Source organism: Danio rerio, chromosome 16 (assembly GCF_052040795.2).
Source record: "Danio rerio strain M-AB ecotype USA chromosome 16, GRCz13ab, whole genome shotgun sequence".
Classification (NCBI taxonomy): Eukaryota; Metazoa; Chordata; class Actinopteri; order Cypriniformes; family Danionidae; genus Danio; species Danio rerio.
Window position 1 is genome coordinate 52,721,239 of NC_141036.1, and position 17,937 is coordinate 52,739,175.

A 17,937-nucleotide genomic window follows, 5' to 3' on the forward strand; every position below is an offset into this window, starting at 1 on the left:
TCTGTCACTTGATGACACTCGAATACCCTGTCAGAGAAGTCTAGTGGCTGGGAATGAGCTTTTTACAGTGTCTGGTATAATGCTGATGTTGTCTTCTTGTGTTTACTTAGATGAATATGGTCAATAAATGCACAGTATTGCCGGTAAATATCTTATTGCCACATTATATCCTTATGATAACATAATATCGTTGCTTTCAGTGATTTCTTGAAAATAAATATAAAACAATAACACAACTGGTATCACTACAGCATTCGCGATCATTGATCTCTTATAAAGTAAGAGATTGTGATGACATATGATGACGTGTACAGGTGTTATAGTGCTGTCCCATTTCTTAGGGGTAAATTTTGAAGCCCTTACCCTTCACACTCTGTTTCAAGGGCCAGGAGGAAGAAGACGAGGTAGGGGTACAAACATAGAATTGGGGTTGGGCCTAAGAATCATTTCAGTTTTGGTTTTATGCTTTTAGCTTAGTTTTATCTTAGAACATCTGTAATCTTTCATTAATACTGCATTTATTATTTTCTTCTCTCATTTGTAAAATGCATAAAACGACTATGTTTAACCCATTTGCTTCCTTAATGTGATGCATTTCAGAGTGAAATTATTTCGTTTTAATTGGTTCTTTGGTATATTTTTCCAAAGGCAAATTACAGCTCGGGTGATTCTCAAAAAACTATTTTATTCCAATCCATGTGCGCAAAGATGATATAATTTATATTGCAATTGCATTAATTAAGTTTAAAGTCCACCTTGGTGTTGTAAACAAAAATAATAGTATATGCAAATCAAGTATTGCATTTTGAAAAACAAACAAAAAAAAATTGCAAACAAAACTTTTTCACCAAAATAACCTGTACATTGTTCATAAAACAACCAGAAACACATTAAAGGGCACCTATTTGACCCCTTTTACAAGTTGTAAGATAAGCCTCTGGTGTCTCCAGAATGTTTCTGTAAAGTTTCTGCTCAAAATACCCATCAGATTATTTATTAAACAATGTAGAATCTGCCCATTTTGGTGTCTGAGGACAATGTAGCTGTTTTTGTAGCTTGTGGCTTTAAATGCAAATGAGCTGCTTCTTTCAATCCACCGTTCTGGCACGCAAGTCTGTTTCTCATGCGTTATGTCAGATAAACAGCCGTCAGTGATAGAGACAGAAACGGATGAAACTGTTTTCTCTGACAGACAAAATTTAGCCTTGTTTTAGCCAAGAAGACAATGTTTAGACGTCTATTAGATATCTTTTAAAAACAAAAAATGCTTGCTGGGAATTTACATTGCTTTCTTAAAGTGATGCATATTAGAGTAAAATCCTTTGGTTTTATTGGTTCTCTGCTATATTTGTAGATATGGAAATTACAGCTCAGGTGATTCTCAAAAAACTATTCCAATCTAATTCGCAAAAATGATGCAATTTACATTGCAAATGCATCAACTAATTTTACAGTGCACCTTGGTATTATGAACAAAAATATTAGATGATGCAAATCAAGTACTGCATTTTAAAGAGAAATATGGCAAACAAATGTTTAATATTACTAAAATAACCTGCACATTGTTCATAAAACATCCTGGAACACATTGAAGGGCATCTTGTTTACCCCCTTTTACAAGATGTAAAAGGACTTTGGTGTCTGCAGAATGTGTCTGTAAAGTTTCAGCTCAAAATACAAATCTGATTATTATTATTATGATTATTATTATATTATTATTATTATTATATAATGTAGAATCTGCCCATTTCGGTGTCTGAGCATAATGTAGCTGTTTTTGTTGCCTGTGCTTTAAATGCAAATGAGCTGCTTCTTCCAATCCACCGTTCTGGCACGCTAGTCTGTTTCTCATGCGTTATTTCAGATAAACAGCAGTCAGTGATAGAGACAGACACAGATGAAACTAAAATAAGGTGATGTCTATTACATTTTCACTGACAGCCCAAACTTATATTTGTTTTAGCCAAGACAACAATGTTTAGATGTCTATTACTTATCCTTATAGGTACACAATCCACTTTAAATAAATCACATAGCTTTTCCATTGCAACAGATGATTCTATCATTACCCCCTCCCCTCAGGTTAAGAGTCTGGGGGTCATCTTCGACAGCACCCTTTCATTCAGTGCACATGTTAATAATGTCGCCCGGTCCACCTATTTCCACCTTCGAAATATAAATCGTCAGCTGCCATTCTTGTTCATAGTTTAGTCACATCCTGTTAGATTACTGTAATTTCCTTCTGTTTGGCCTCCCTAAAAAACTCTTCATAAATTACAACTGGTACAAAACGCTGCAGCCCGCATTATCACAAAAACTCCCTCTGTCACATCACACCCATTCTACAACAGCTTCACTGGCTTCCCATCCTTTTCAGAATCATTTATAAAATACTTCTTCTCACTTTAAAAGCCATCCACAATCTTGCTCCTCCATACCTTGCTAATGTTGTTCATATTGCCCCACCTTCTCGAACACTCAGGTCTTCTTCTTCCATTCACCTCACTGTTCCCTCTGTCCACCTTGTCACCATGGGGAGCAGATCTTTCACTTTTTATTGTGTTTTTATTTTAATTGATTGTTCTAGCTGTCCTGTACGGTGAACTTGATTGTCATGAAAGGCGCCTTTAAATAAAATGCATTATTATTATTATTATTATTATTATTATTATTATTATTATTATTATTATTATTATTATTATTATTACACATCTATTAGACATCTTTTGAAAACAAAACATGCTTGCTGGGAATTTACGTTGCACATGCATAAACCAATTGTACAGACTCCATTGTTAATAGCTCAAAATGCATAGCAAGTTTTGCATTTTGAAGACAAATCACAATCAAACTTTTTATTTCACCAAAATATGCACCAAAATAGATCTGTGCATACACAAGCCTATCCAGAATTTGCTTCTTGAGCATTTAGTTGGACATGCCACTTTCTTCATCGTGCATTGTTCGCATTTTGACCTCCTCGACACATCTCAAGAGAATCCTAAATGCTCCATTTTCATCATTTGCTCAGCTTCATTCAACTCCAGTTCCTTAATACGAGGACACAGTGAATGTGCAATGTGCAGTTCATAAATCTCCCTCCCTCCCTCCCTTAGCGACAGCACTCGCCTCTTATCTTGTCTTCTTTAGCGTCACAGGAGCATGGCGAAGGAGCGTCCTTGTGCCCTAAGCTGGAGAGCGAGCGAGCGACTGAGAGAGAGAGAGAGTTAGAGAGAGAGAGGGAGGGGAGATGCGGCGTCAGTCAGCTGCAGTAGGCAGAGGACAGCAGTAGCAGCACTGCCTGCCGCTCTCTATTGTTCAGCAAGAACATTTTCCTTCTCGCTCCAATTAAAACGAGGAGCAGAAGACGAGGAGATCCAACACACGCAGCATTCCTTTGGGGGGGCACTACCTGAAGACGCTTGCAAACTCCTTCAAGTTCCTTCTCTGCTCTCGTCTGGGGTTTCTTTTCATCTGGAGCCGGTGGATTTTACCCGACTCTGGGGAGCCATGGGACTTGGGGTTAGGGGTGCAAGGACAGCGTTCCTGTGTTTGTGGAGGTTATTTTATCTGCTCTGTGGAATCTGGACCGCTTGCTCCCAAACCACGGGAGATGGGAAGTCGCTGTACTTCTGGGAAACAGGTACACGTTTTGGCTATTTCTAGTACTTTGATGGATGGGGAAGGTTTTTTTTTTTAGATGTCCCGCTGGTTGTTTGAAAGTTGCATTGCGATTTTTCTGTTGTTTTATGATCAAAACAAGAAGTCGAGGTCTTTTCTGTGTGCACTTCAAAACAGATCTGCGGAGAGAGCGTGTGAATTATTTCTCATCATCCTAATTTCTGATTCTCAAAGTCTGCACAGTGGAGAACGTGTCCCCGTTTCTGCACAGTAGGCTGTCTCCCTCTTTTCCCAAGCCGATTGTTCGATTTCTTGTGCTAGATAACAGCCGTATTATTATTGTAATGCAATCTGACAAATGGAAGGAGCTGCGAGATGAAAAGCGATGGAAGTTATTCGAGATTTGATTGCAATGCCTGGCTTGTTTTGCAATCACATCTTCTATGCACAAATATTTAAAAAGTAAAAATGGAAAAAAATATTATATATGTTATTTTAAATATACATATACGTGTATGCATGCATTTCAAAACATTATAATCAGTAATTGCTGTCTATATTGTTGTAATAGCAGTTTACTTAAAGGGATAGTTCACCCAAAAATTAAAAATCTGTCAATATTTACTCACAATTTACTGGTTTCAGACCAGTTTCAGTTTATTTCTTCTGTTGAATACATACAAATAGATATTTTGAAGAATGTTTTAAACCTGTAACCATTGACTTACATATTATTTGTTTTTCTTGATATGGAAGTCAATGGTTACGGATTTCCAACATTCTTCAAAATATCTATTTTTAGTCACCGATTGCAGGTTTTCATCATTCTTCATACTACCTTTTTTTAAAGTCAATGATTACAGTTTTTTTAACATTCTTCAAACTATTTACTTTTCAGTGAATAATTACTGGTTTCCAACGTTCTACAAAATATCAATTTTTTTAGTAGTTACAGGTTTCCAATGTTCAAAATATATATATTTTTTCTCAATGATTGCAGGTTTTCAATATTCTTCAAAACATGTATTTTTTTAGTCAATGATTGCAGGTTTTCAACATTCTTCAAACTATATCTTTTTTAATCAATGTTTACAGGTTTCCAACAAACAATTAAAATATCTATATTTTAGTCAATGATTACAGGTTTTTAACCTTCTTCAAACTATATTTTAGTCAATGATTAAAGGTTTTCAACATTCTTCAAACTATCTGTATTTTTAGTCAATGATTAAAGATTTTCAACATTCTTCATACTATCTATATTTTAGTCAATGATTAAAGGTTTTCAACATTCTTCAAACTATCTATATTTTAGTCAATGATTGCAGGTTTTCAACATTCTTCAAACTATCTATTTTTTAGTCAATGGTTACAGGTTTCCAACATTCTTCATACTATCTATTTTTTAGTCAATGATTACAGGTTTTCAACATTCTTCAAACTATCTATTTTTCAGTGAATGAATACTGGTTTCCAACATTCTTCAAAATATAAATTTTCTTTAGCAAGGATTATGTTTCAACATTTTTCAAAATATCTATATTTTTTAGTCAATGGTTACAGGTTTCCAACATTCTTCAAAAAATCTATTGTTTTTTGTCAGAGGTTATGGGTTTACAGCATTCTTCAAAGTATAATTTTTTTGTGTGGAACAAGTAAAGGTTAAACATTTGAGTGAACTATCCCTTTAACTGCCCCTCTTTGTAAAATGAATTATTGGTAGTAAGACACTTCATTACCTAATTCTCACACATTAATAATCACAAACAAAATATAAGTGGACACAAATTGTTTAAACTAAAATATATAAATTGATTTCAGAACTACAAATATCACTAATTTGATCATTTTGGAGAACAGAAATGAGAATCTAGCATTGTACTGATTAAATACTGATTAAATAAACCAAGATGCCAACTAGAAGATCATCCATACAACTGACCCAAAGCATTCAAATCAAGGCGTGCTCTTCTAAATAAGCAGTTTTGCGTTTTCCTATTGGCCAGAGCGCTGTCCTGAGTCAGTGTGCGGTTGTAACTATGTTAGTGAATTTTTAAAGAGGATGTAACCGCGTAAGGAGATTAAAGGAGCTGCTGGGATTTATATTGTGAAAACATCCCTGGGACATTCATGCAGAGAAGCGGAGCGGCAGGCAAACTTAACCTACATATCTCTCTCCTGTAGGTCACAGTAATTGCAGATCATTGGCTCACTTCATCGCCAAAACATCTGGTGGAAATGCTGAGAGTCAGGCAGATGCAGGATAGTGTGCCGTTTTGACTGCGATAGCGCGATAGTGTTATTGCCATTTCTCGAGCGCTCAAGGGGAGGGAAATTTACTTTTGACGTACGATGTACTGTATGCATAATGAATCTGACTGTAGAAAGAGCTCCGGCTTCAACGTGTGGGGAATTGGCTCACATCTCCGCTGTTTATTGGCTTCACAGAAGAGCAATAAATCTGCTGTCTAGGGCTGATAACCTCCCATGATGGAGATGCTCATATCACGGGCCCGGAAACACAAGTGCTCTAGAAGCGAATCATGCTGCGTTCCTCGAAACGACGGGTAAAACCTACACGCAATTCTTTAAGTGATTCTTAATGGCCGTGTTTTTCTTGTCGCAATCGATATTGCTGGCGTGCTCGGTGCTTTTATTTCTAATAAGCAAGCTGGATTAAATGGCATGCTGCTCTCTGTGCGTTTCCCTCTCTGTTTGCTCTCTGAACGCTGGGGTTTGATGTTCAAATATCCCTGGAGTAGACTGGAGCAATTTTGTCCTTATCGCTCCATGCCTCAGACTCCAATTAGAAGCACTCTTTCCACATTTTTATCGATATAAAGTCTTGGGTTGACCCTTCACCGCTGCAGATCTCAGCTCTGGCTCCCATGTGTCTCAAACCAGCATTGACTCGGGGAGGATTCTTAATTAATGAGGATATTTATGGACCACAATTGACTGCTCGGGTTACTGTAACCTTGGGTTGGTTCTTGGTTAAACAGTGATGGTGTCAGAAATTAAGAGGAGTGATACGTTAGGAATGCACGATATTGGAATAAAAGTGACATCGCAATGTTTAGTTTCTCTGTCATTTACAGTTGAAGTCAGAATTATTAGCCCTCCTGAGTTTTTAGCCCCCCTGTTTATTTTTCCCCCCAATTTTTGTTTAAAGGAGAGATTTTTTCAACACATTTCTAAGCATAATAGTTTTAATAACTCATCTCTAACTCATTTCTTTTATCTCTGTCATGATGACAGTAAATAATATTTTACTAGAACATTTTTAAGATACTTCTATACAGCTTAAAGTGACATTTAAAGGTTAATTAGGTTAACTAGGCAGGTTAGAGTAATTAGGCTAGTTATTGTAAATTGATGGTTTGTTTTGTAGACTGTCAAAAAATAATGTTGCTTGAAGGGGTTAATAATTTTGACCTTAAAATGGTTTTTAAAAAATTAAAAACTGCTTTTGTTCTAGCCGAAATAAAACAAATAAGACTTGCTCCAGAAGAAAAAATATTATCAGACATACTGTGAACATTTCCTTGCTCTGTTAAACATCATTTGGGAAATATTTTAAAAGGGGGGAATAATAATTCTGAATTCAAGTGTATATATATTGCCATATGAATATCATTTTACCAAATCACTTGAATTGACTTGGGACCATTGGGATGACTTGAATTGACTTGGGACCATTGGGATGACTTGAATTGACTTTGGACCGTTGGGATGACTTGAATTGACTTGGGACCGTTGGGATGACTTGAATTGACTTGGGACAGTTGGGATGACTTGAATTGACTTGGGACAGTTGGGATGACTTTAATTGACCTGGGACCGTTGGGATGACTTGAATTGACCTGGGACCGTTGGGATGACTTGAATTGACCTGGGACCGTTGGGATGACTTGAATTGACTTGGGACAGTTGGGATGACTTGAATTGACTTGGGACAGTTGGGATGACTTGAATTGACTTGGGACAGTTGGGATGACTTTAATTGACCTGGGACCGTTGGGATGACTTGAATTGACCTGGGACCGTTGGGATGACTTGAATTGACCTGGGACCGTTGGGATGACTTGAATTGACTTGGGACAGTTGGGATGACTTGAATTGACTTGGGACAGTTGGGATGACTTGAATTGACTTGGGACAGTTGGGATGACTTTAATTGACCTGGGACCGTTGGGATGACTTGAATTGACCTGGGACCGTTGGGATGACTTAAATTGACTTGGGACCGTTGGGATGACTTGAATGGACTTTTTTGTGCTGGCAACACTGCCCAGTACATTTTCTATTATGTTCTACTGAAACTGAAGAAACAAAGTGGTACAGTTCTGCAACAATACATGAGGCTGTGTAAATAATGGCAGTATTTTTTCCTTTTTGGGTGAAGTGTCCCTTGATACCTCTGAAGCAGCAGATCTTTAGTGTGTGCATGTGCGTGTGTGTGTGAGAGAGAGAGAGAGAGAGAGAGAGAGAGAGTGTGTGTGTGTGTGTGTACTATTTCTGTTAGAAAAACAACACTTGCTGAAGGCACTGCTTACAGCTCTGGCCATGTTTTCCCATGTGATTTCCTGAGATTCACAGTGCACATTAGGACAGTCATTATGCGGCCAAGCTTAAAGACCACATACAGCGGATTCTGCTTAAAAACAGCAGCGTTCTGTGCTTTCCTAATTGATCCATAAATGAGACTGAAGGTCTAGGAGTCATTTCTAACATCCGAGCCATGTTATTATGAAATGATCAATACTCTTTTGCATATATGGGGGTGGAATTTGCTGCTGTTTTTATTTCTGATGTTTAGCTAAGAATAGATTTTTTGTCCAGCCGGAAAAGACTACATCATTCATTCTGGTGTGGTTTAGTTTGATTCCGAGCTGATTTACATGTAGCTCATATTTCTATTTGTATTGTTTGGCCGGCACATCAGTATCAAAAAGTAATTTCTGCTTCTTTATAGATCTTTGGAGATTATTTAATAGATGATTAATAGTGTTGTTATTGTTAGGCCTATAGGGTTTATTTTAGGATTTTTAAAGCATCAAACTGTTAAAGTAATCTTTTGGTTAAATTAAGTTCACAGAAAAATATCATTGTTTTAATTAATTTATAAAATCAATAAATAAATAAATAAATTTAGTATTTTTATTTAAGACTTTTTAGAAACTGGAACAGAAATGTTGTTGGAAATAGTTTTATAAAGTTGTACATAATTCATTAAATATGAAATGGTATTATCTTTTGAAACATACTCCAAAAATTATTTTCCTAGTCTTTAATTTGTATAGTAAAAACAAGAAAAAAAGGACTTTTTAAAACCACAAATATTCCAAATATTAGCATGAACGTGATTGCAATTGTGATATTAATTATTTTATTATTATTGATAATTTTATTTTTACCAAGTTCAACAATCAAGAAGTTAATGTTACGGAGTAACATGTTGGACAAAATTTTATAAACCGAGTCAGAGAGGATTATCTTGTAGATCTCAAATTACAATGTTTTTTTACTCAGTGAATTGGTTTTTGAATGAACTAATTGATTTAATGACTCATTAATATAGAGAGTCAGTTGATTAATTTTAAATGAGTCAGCCAGTTTTGATGAACTGTTTAAAGGAATGATTTATTGAAGCTATCATTACAGGGATAGTTCACCCAAAAAAGTAAATTTCCTCACCATTTACTCAACCACAAATGATTCCAAACCTTGTGTTTTTAGTATAATGGTTATTTGTTTATTTATTAACCTAATCCTGAGTTCATAATGCACAATTTTAGCCTGTATTTTCACTCACTATTTCCCCCTTGTGAAGGGGATATACTGTCAGTGAGTGCCGTCTTTCAGATGAGATGTTAAACCGAGGTTCTGACTCTGTGATCATTAAAAATCCCATGGCACTTCATGAAAAAGAGTAGTGGTGTGACCTTGGTGTCCTGGCCAAATTCCCTTTATCGACCCTTACCCATCATGGCCTCCCAATCGTCCCCATCCACCGAATTGGCTCTCCCTACTCCTTCTAAAGCTAGTGTGGCGCCGTTATCCTGTGGCTGCTGTTACATCATCCAAGTGGATGCTGCACACTGGTAATCGTGGTGTTGAGAGACCCTACCTCGTGATTGTGAAGTGCTTTGGGTGTATGGCCATACATAATAAATGCGCTATATAAATACACACATTACATATAACACCATGGTTTTGTGAAATTGTAGTCAAATTTCCAAATTGGTGGCAAACATTGCTCATTCATGCAAGTACATATCATGCAGTACGATTTATCAAAGACATGATCTGATAGTGGGCGAAGCAGTGGTGCAGTAGGTAGTGGCTCAGTTTCTGTGTGGAGTTTGCATGTTCTCCCTGCGTTCGCGTGGGTTTCCTCCGGGTGCTCCGGTTTCCCCCACAGTCCAAAGACATGCAATACAGGTGAATTGGGTAGGCTAAATTGTCCGTAGTGTGTAAATGTGTGTGTGGATGTTTCCCAGAGATGGGTTGCGGCTGGAAGGGCATCTGCTGCGTAAAAATTTGCTGGATAAGTTGGCGGTTCATTCCACTGTGGTGACCCCGGATTAATAAAGGGACTAAGCTGACAAGAAAATTAATGAATGATTGATCTGATGGTGTTGGTTTGTGGTGATGTTTGTGTGGCAACCGGGGAGTGTTACAGACCTTACATAAACCTGAGGACCTGGGTGGGGGCTGAAATTATGGGATTTTATTGGGAGAAATTACAAAACGGAAGAGTGGCAGGAGATGGGTCTGAAATATGGGACACTTCTGGGAAAAATGGGAGTGCTGGCAGATATGATAATGGTTATGGATTACATTTTCGAACAAAAATGACATTCCAGGATCAATATTGATGTTAATTCAGGATTGCATCATAGTTGGCAAAATCACACCCACCGTGACACAGCAGGGAGGCATTTCCAGTCTTGCACAAGAACTCTGTCACATGTGATCTTGCACTATTTCCTTATCACTTCTCGCATGGATGTGCACTGAAAAAAATTATTCATTGGATTTACAAATTTTTTTTTAGTTAAGTGGTTGCAAACAATTTAACAATTTAAACCAACAGATTAAGTTGAACATTACTAAATTTAATTTGTTTGTTTAAATTCTGCCCATATAAATTGTTTGCAACTACTTACCTTAAAAAATAAAGTAAATCCAATGAATCATTTTTTTTTCATTGTGGTTGCAAAATGTATTTTTGACCAAACAAAGTTGTCGGGTGTTCTTCTTATAGTAAAGTCATGCAGTGTGTATCCTCCTGATGCGTTGTGGATTAACACACTACTACACTATTAATACACTGATTGCTTCTCCAAATATTCATGCAATCTGAAATACAACTGGGATCCGACAACTTTAAAGCACACTGAGCAAAATACTGTTTAATTATCACTATTGAAAATAAATCACATTGAGAGAGTTTTTATGTCAATATCGCCTACTCCTTTTGAGTTTTAAATAATTAGTCGGTCTACAATGAGCATGTATTTTATATATTTTATACCTATTTTAACCCCTTTTCAAGATATAAGAGAAGGCTTTGTGTCTCCAGAATGTGTCTGTAAAGTTTAGCTCAAAATACCCATCAGATTATTTATTACTTTCAGAATATTGTAATTTTCTGCTTTGAACACAAAGTAGCTGTTTTTGTGGCCTGTGCCTTTAACGCTAGTTCTCACCGCCCACCATTCCCACGTGCCTGTCAGAGTGTGCCTCAATCTCCTGCTGTGCCAGATGAACAGCACAGTGACAGAATTGAAGGAAGCAGACCTCATGTAATGTTGAGAAATACTACAGTAAGAACCTTCCCAATGATTATTTGATGTATTTGTTGCTGAGTTAATTCAAGTCTTTCTGCAATTATGAGTCACGCATAATGTCGTTACAAGGTTCACGCACAAACACCGCGAACACACTCCAGTTTAACTTTGCATTGTTTTTGCATGGCAAATATGACAGGATACAGGATACTGCTTTATGGATATCCGTTATGTTGATTTACAAAATAAATCTGATTTAACGTTCACAAACCAGGATTGAAGCGTCTTCTTTTATAATAGTTCTGACATGCGGCTGTGGTGATAAAGATGTTAAAATCGCTATAATGCATTACCAACATGCACTGTTTTAAAAAGGTTTTAAGCTTGTAAAACTCATTCTAGATCACATTTGATGATGATTGATGATCACAGAGAGCTCAACAGATCTTTTAATCCTGGTTGCTTTGCAAACGTCCGGTCTTGTAGACATGATTATAGGAATTTCTGTGGAGACATGTTAATATGCGGCTGTCAGTTAATTCGCTGGGTGAGGAAACCGCACTCCTACGTCACATTGTGGTGGGCCTCAAAATTGGAGGGATTTGAATCCTATTTTAATGCCAGGAAATTTAAGTAAAGAGATTTATTGTGTTCATATCGCCCCAATATGACTGTGGACACACAAAACCTACACACAGTTCTGTCCAAACAGCTTCTAAAATATGATTTTCATCATAGGTGCCCTTTGATTGTTTATATATTTTTTTGCATGTGATGCATCTCACATGGTATGACACAATGTAGCTTATTAGCTGTTCTCACAAGCAATAGGAACAGTTAATTCAGACTGAACTCTTGTGTGTGGCCCAAGCCTCAGCAGGGTTTATCCACTCTTAGAGCAGAGATTACCCAGATTACGCAGGATTCGCCTCTTGTCTCCTGATCACACAATCCTTCAAGAACAAAGTTGGGCTGTCAGTGCTGCTCACACTTCACACCACGTTACTGCTATAATAGGGCTTGTTAATGAAGAGCCAGCATGCAGGGTTGTCTTCAGTTCAGATCTTCGCTATACAGTATGTCAATACCAATTCAATCGAATAACTTTTTGAATACATTAAAATATCAAATAAAGATCCCAGTGGGCATCTGATGACAAAAATTACATAAAAATGTACATTAAAATTACGCCAGTAAAAACGTCAAAAATGCAAATCAGTGTCAAGTTCAAGTTTATTGTTATTGTACTAAAACACTAAATAGAGCTTTAATATATATGTCAATACCAATGCAATATCATGGCAATTTGTAACTTTTAGAGCAGTGGTTCTCAAACTTTTTTCATCAAGTACCACCTCAGAAAAAAATTTGTCTCTCCATGTACCACCAAAATGAGCAGTATTGAAATACAGTAGCGTAATAGGCCCAGTAAAGCAGCTACATGGCAGATTACCTCAGAAATATAGGCTTTATGTCATATATGACATATTATAAACATCATTTTTGATAAATTTTGGAATGTGTGTAGCATGTACATTACATATTTCATTTCTCAGCGTACCACTAGAAGGAAGCCTGCGTACCACTAGTGGTACACGTACCACAGTTTGAGAACCACTGTTTTAGAGAATATCAAAATAACAAGCAAAGTTCATCTCAGTGGGCATCTTGTCGACAGAAAAATTGGCATCAAACTTTACGCCAAAAGAGGTGTTCAAAAAAGTTAATTGTCATCCTACAGAATTACAATGACATTTTTTATTGTGCAGTCCCTATAATCTCTCACAAACACTATAGCTCATACATTTTTAATTTAGTCATTATTTTAAGTTAAATTTGTGAGATGTCATTCATACATTTTAGTACAATTTGCCCCAAAAAAAAAAAAAAAAAATGGGGGGGATGGGGGATTGGGTACAGGGATACAGCTGTGGATATGCACATCTCTTCATTTAGGATGAATCTTTTGATACTGCAATGAAAATGCATTTTAATGGGTAATTTAATTCATAATATGAACAATAATCTCTATAATTACTGTTTATACATTACTGTAAGGGTTGCAGTGGGGAGTAGTAGTTAATAAAATGCAATTAATGGGTAATCTAATAAATAATATAAATAATTCTGTCTGCAGCTGTATCCCTTCTACCAACAACCAGGTTTGGGAGCTTTTTATACAATACATTAAAAAAGTTATATTTCCTTGTGAGATTGAAAGATTAACACTTGAATTCACTTGAACATGTTGACTAAGCTGACAAAACATTGCTGCAACTCTGATACAGGTTTTATTAATTCAGAAAATCAGTGTTTGGGTGTTCTGCGTCTGTGTGATATAATTAGTTTACCAAAATGTATAATCCATACAAAGTTTAAAGCTCCTTGGTCAGTTCTTTTCACGTGACTCACGGCATTCTGAAAATTTGTCACAAAACACCAAAACGCATTTTTGATCTTGACAGTCATATAAGTGTCACACATTGCTAAAAATGCTATTAGGACACATATATTTCACAAAAAAAGTGAAAATTGGTTGTTTTTGCATTGTTTAAAGCAAATCCGTTCTTCTGGTTTTAAAATAAATTTTTAAGCTACGTCACAGCGATTAGATCCTCGTGTAAAATCCAGCGTGGAAATCGGCTGTCTGTACCGGCCAGTGCAAAGTGGTGTCATTGAGTTTTCAGCACATCTGTTCAGGGGTTTAAGGGTGTTTTGGGGCCGTGGAGAAGTTTTGACATGCACTGACATTCGTGTTGTTTTCAGTATCTTAAACGCATAGTAATGGCTACAATAATACCTAAGCAACATGTTTGTATGTGTTTGTGTATTTGAGAAAGAAATGTTAATGTGTGGTTAGTGAAAAATTTAAATTTTAAAGATACTGAAACAAGGCCGTGAAACACAGAGAACATTTGTTCACAACTGAAAGTTTAATTTAAGTTCATTTCAGCTTTATGAGGTGACGACTTGTCAAAATGCGGATACGCAATCTTCGACCCCTGGGGGTTAATTCATGAGAAATACTTGGTTCGAACCAATCAGCGCGCTCTGTTGTGAACGAGATGTAACTTCATTATTATGTATGAGATAGCTTAAAAGACTCCTTTTACTTGTTACAGTGTTCAGAGGGACGCCATGTTGTGTTGCCAACCGTAATTCAAACAAGTAGTAGAAAAATTGTTTCTGAGACATGGGTTTTCTGCGATGTTTATAAATGTGCCTCAGTGAAGATTTTGTTTCTATTTCCTCTTGATGAAAGGACAGCTCGTATGTGGATCCTCTTGTGTGGATTACAGTGGTCTGCTAACATGCAACAAAAATGCATTCGTAAGAAACATTTTTTTACCTGAGAGCTTTTCGAATCTGGAAAAGTTGAAATCCGGATTTGCTGCTCGTCACCTTTAAAAAAAAGATGTGGTTCCAGTTGGTGTTGATCATCCAGTCTCTACAGATTTGATATTTGTGTGATCAATGTCTTTGTTTATGTTTATTTAAAGGCAAGTTAGTCAGTATCGTCAGTACTCTTTCAGTTTTTAAAGACATACCTTAGTCAAAATGATTTAGTGACAGTAATATCAGTACTATATTATGGACTGAAAATCCTCCACTTTCACACAGCTCTCAGATCCTCTGTAAGTGTTGCTCTCTGAATCACTGTCCATCTCCCCTGCGTCTGTGTTTGTGTTGCCGGTCTAAAATCAGCTGTAATGCATGTAATGAAACTCCCCTTTTCATGCAAACCCTTCCCTCTTTCGCCACTCCCATCTAAACAAAGCTGGACTCACCCACTTTCCTGACTTTTTTAAACTACAGGTGTGAAATCACCCTGCTGAGATACGAGGGTTTAATGGCCCTTTAAGGGCCTACTCACACTATGCCATCTGTACCGTGTCCAGGCCGGTTTCCCAGATCATTTGATAAGTGTGAGTGCGCTGAATCGGGCTTAAGCACGGTTCACTTGGCCGGCTCTGGCCCGGTTGGAAGAGGTGGGCCTGAGCACGGTTCACTTGGGCTTTGGCGCGGTACACTTGTAGTGTGAGTGCAAAACGCGCCAAAGCCCAAAACTGAAAGCGAGACGTGACTTTTAAGGGACTGTTTCATATGCATTAATTAATCATTCTTACTGTTCAGTAAACGCAAACTGCCGTAGATTATTAAAGACTCAAACTCCTCACTGCACGACAGCTGCGCACCTTCAGCAAATCTCCTCATTCCTGCAGCACGAGGGCTTTATAACTGTTTATGAGCGTCTAAAGTGGCTGATCTGCTCGGCATAATATCTGACTGCGTGTCACCGCATCCCTAAGGACTGTTTGGCAAAATATTTGACTGCATGTCACTGCATATCAAACAACTGAAACGATATAGAGAAATCTCCACTGTGCTGAACAGTGCAGCATCGATGACGTAAGCGTGCCCAGGCCCAATTGTATGTGAGTGCGGGCCGTCGGGGGAGACGGGAGGGGACAAGCGTGCTTTGGCCTGGTTTCAAGGCAACTGTACATTGTGTGAATACGGTCTAAGGCCTCGTTTACACTAATATGTTTTAGTTTTAGTTTTAAAACACATTAGTTTTGCTACAGTTACGCCATCCATCCACACTATGCCAGAGTTGTGCCGAAAATGGAGCGTTTTGAAAACGCTGGAGATGCTGTTTTTATTCTAAAACGCTTCTGCTCTGTCTAAGTGTGGATGAAGGAAAACGGAGACATCGGAAAACGGAGGCATGGCTGCAGACATTCGCTGATCTGATTGGGGCTTTTCCTCGATATTAAGTAGCCTACACACAGTTCAGTCCTGCATCCTCTCTTTGTTAATTCAGACTTCGCAAGTTTAATATGGAAAACAAACTCCCAAGGACACGTCGGGTAAATCTTTAAAGGAAACAGTGTACTTTATAACCTCATTCCCATCATCCTGGCTACGTTCTTTCACTTTCTTAACAATAAAATAAAAACATGATATGAGGAACTGCTTAATTTCATTTTGATGTTAGCAACTTAACAGACACTAAACATGTTGAGGCGTCATGTAGCTGCTTAATATGACCGTCATCTTCATGCATATCTATAACAAAACGGAGCCTATAAACATAACTGCCTACTGTAATTTTTATTGAAAATACAAAACGCACCCTCTCTTTTGTTGAATATCAGTTTTAATAATCAATAATGGCCTTTATGAAAGTATAACGTACAATAAGTTTATACAATGTTGGAAATAAAGGCAAGCGATCAGTCCAATGTGCAGAATCAGTGTCCGCGGTCACGTAAATTAATATATTAACCTAATTTATCTTTGCGCCTATCCAAAACACATTACCTGAGAACAAGTAGTAGATTCAAAAGGCCAAAGTCGGGGAATAAGTTGTTAGATATAGACAACAAGATGAATTAAATGTCTCGTTTAAGAAATATATTTAACAAATATAATATTTCAACTGGGATGTGATTCTGTTGCGCCCAATATGCACGCCTCCATTGGAAATAACAAACTTGCGCAAGAAAAACTCTTGATATTAGTTAATTTATTTAAAAATACAAGATTTTTTCAAAATCAAAGATTGTTCAGATAATAAATAAAACTGAAATAAAAAATTTCTTGTGTGGCCCAGTGTAACGACTGGGTGGAGTGACAAAGACAACTGGAGGTAAGATCCAATATGCAGGTTTATTCAGCGTCAGGCAAGCAGTGGTCATACAGGTGCAAACGGGTATATGTGGACAATCCAGAATTGTAATCACATTACAGGCAATAGGTCATAAGGCAGGCGGCTAAACAGGATAACAGGGATACAAGGCTAAGGTCTAACACGGAGAAACAAGACAAGGAAACGCGTTGTATTGTCACACTAGGGTAAACAAGACTCTGCAAACTGGATGGGTTCATGCGTGGCTTATGTATGGTATGCTATCAGTCTGTGACAAGGTTCAGGTGGTGAATGTAATCAAGCAGATGAGTGAGCATGGGTGTCTAGGAGAAGTGCATGTATGAAAATGTAGTCCTGGGATATGCGGAAGTGTAGTCCAAGCATAGTGGAAACCAGCGATCTCCGGAGAGCGATCGCTGGTTATCGTAACACCCAGTGGGTTGTGGACCACAGTCTTAAATCTCCCAAAAGAGAGGAAAATAAATATGGCAATGCCAGCTTTAAGAGTGTACAGTATTTCCACATCAATATTTTTGTGCTTTGAAGTTTCTGGAGTTCACACTAAGAGCATAAGATCTGGGGTCACTAAGATTCTGAATAATTGCTGTTTTAAGAGGTCCTGGAGCGTTTGATGATTTCTCCTCTCAAAATAAGAGGCTTTATTGAAAGCGTAGAGCGAGGATAACTTCTGTCAATTCCAAGAAATTGAATGGGGAAAAATGAAGGTGACTTAATTGTTACCTTCATTTTGAGACGCAGATAAGGAAATGTGCCTGCTGAATTTCTGAACTCATTTCAGCGAATGCATTTTAATGTCACCTCATGTGACCTTGATTTTCATACAGACCCACAGGCAAACGAACCCTC

At 37.4% G+C, this 17,937-nt stretch overlaps 2 protein-coding genes across 9 annotated transcripts in view; one reads left to right on the forward strand and one right to left on the reverse strand.

Moving 5' to 3' along the window:
• Window positions 1-17,937, reverse strand: part of LOC147840426 (uncharacterized) — a 362,844-nt gene that overhangs the window by 35,509 nt on the left and 309,398 nt on the right. The window lies entirely within an intron of this gene.
• Window positions 3,261-17,937, forward strand: part of thsd7ab (thrombospondin, type I, domain containing 7Ab) — a 279,181-nt gene continuing 264,504 nt past the window's right edge. For 6 of the 7 annotated variants that reach the window (XR_015510182.1, XR_015510188.1, XM_087284994.1 and 3 more), the window contains exon 1: window positions 3,261-3,643. Coding sequence is in view for 5 of the 7 variants with exons in the window: in XM_087284994.1 (XP_087141120.1) it covers window positions 3,511-3,643 (133 nt within the window). In the remaining 2 variants the exon portion in view is untranslated. 7 annotated transcript variants of the gene reach the window in all.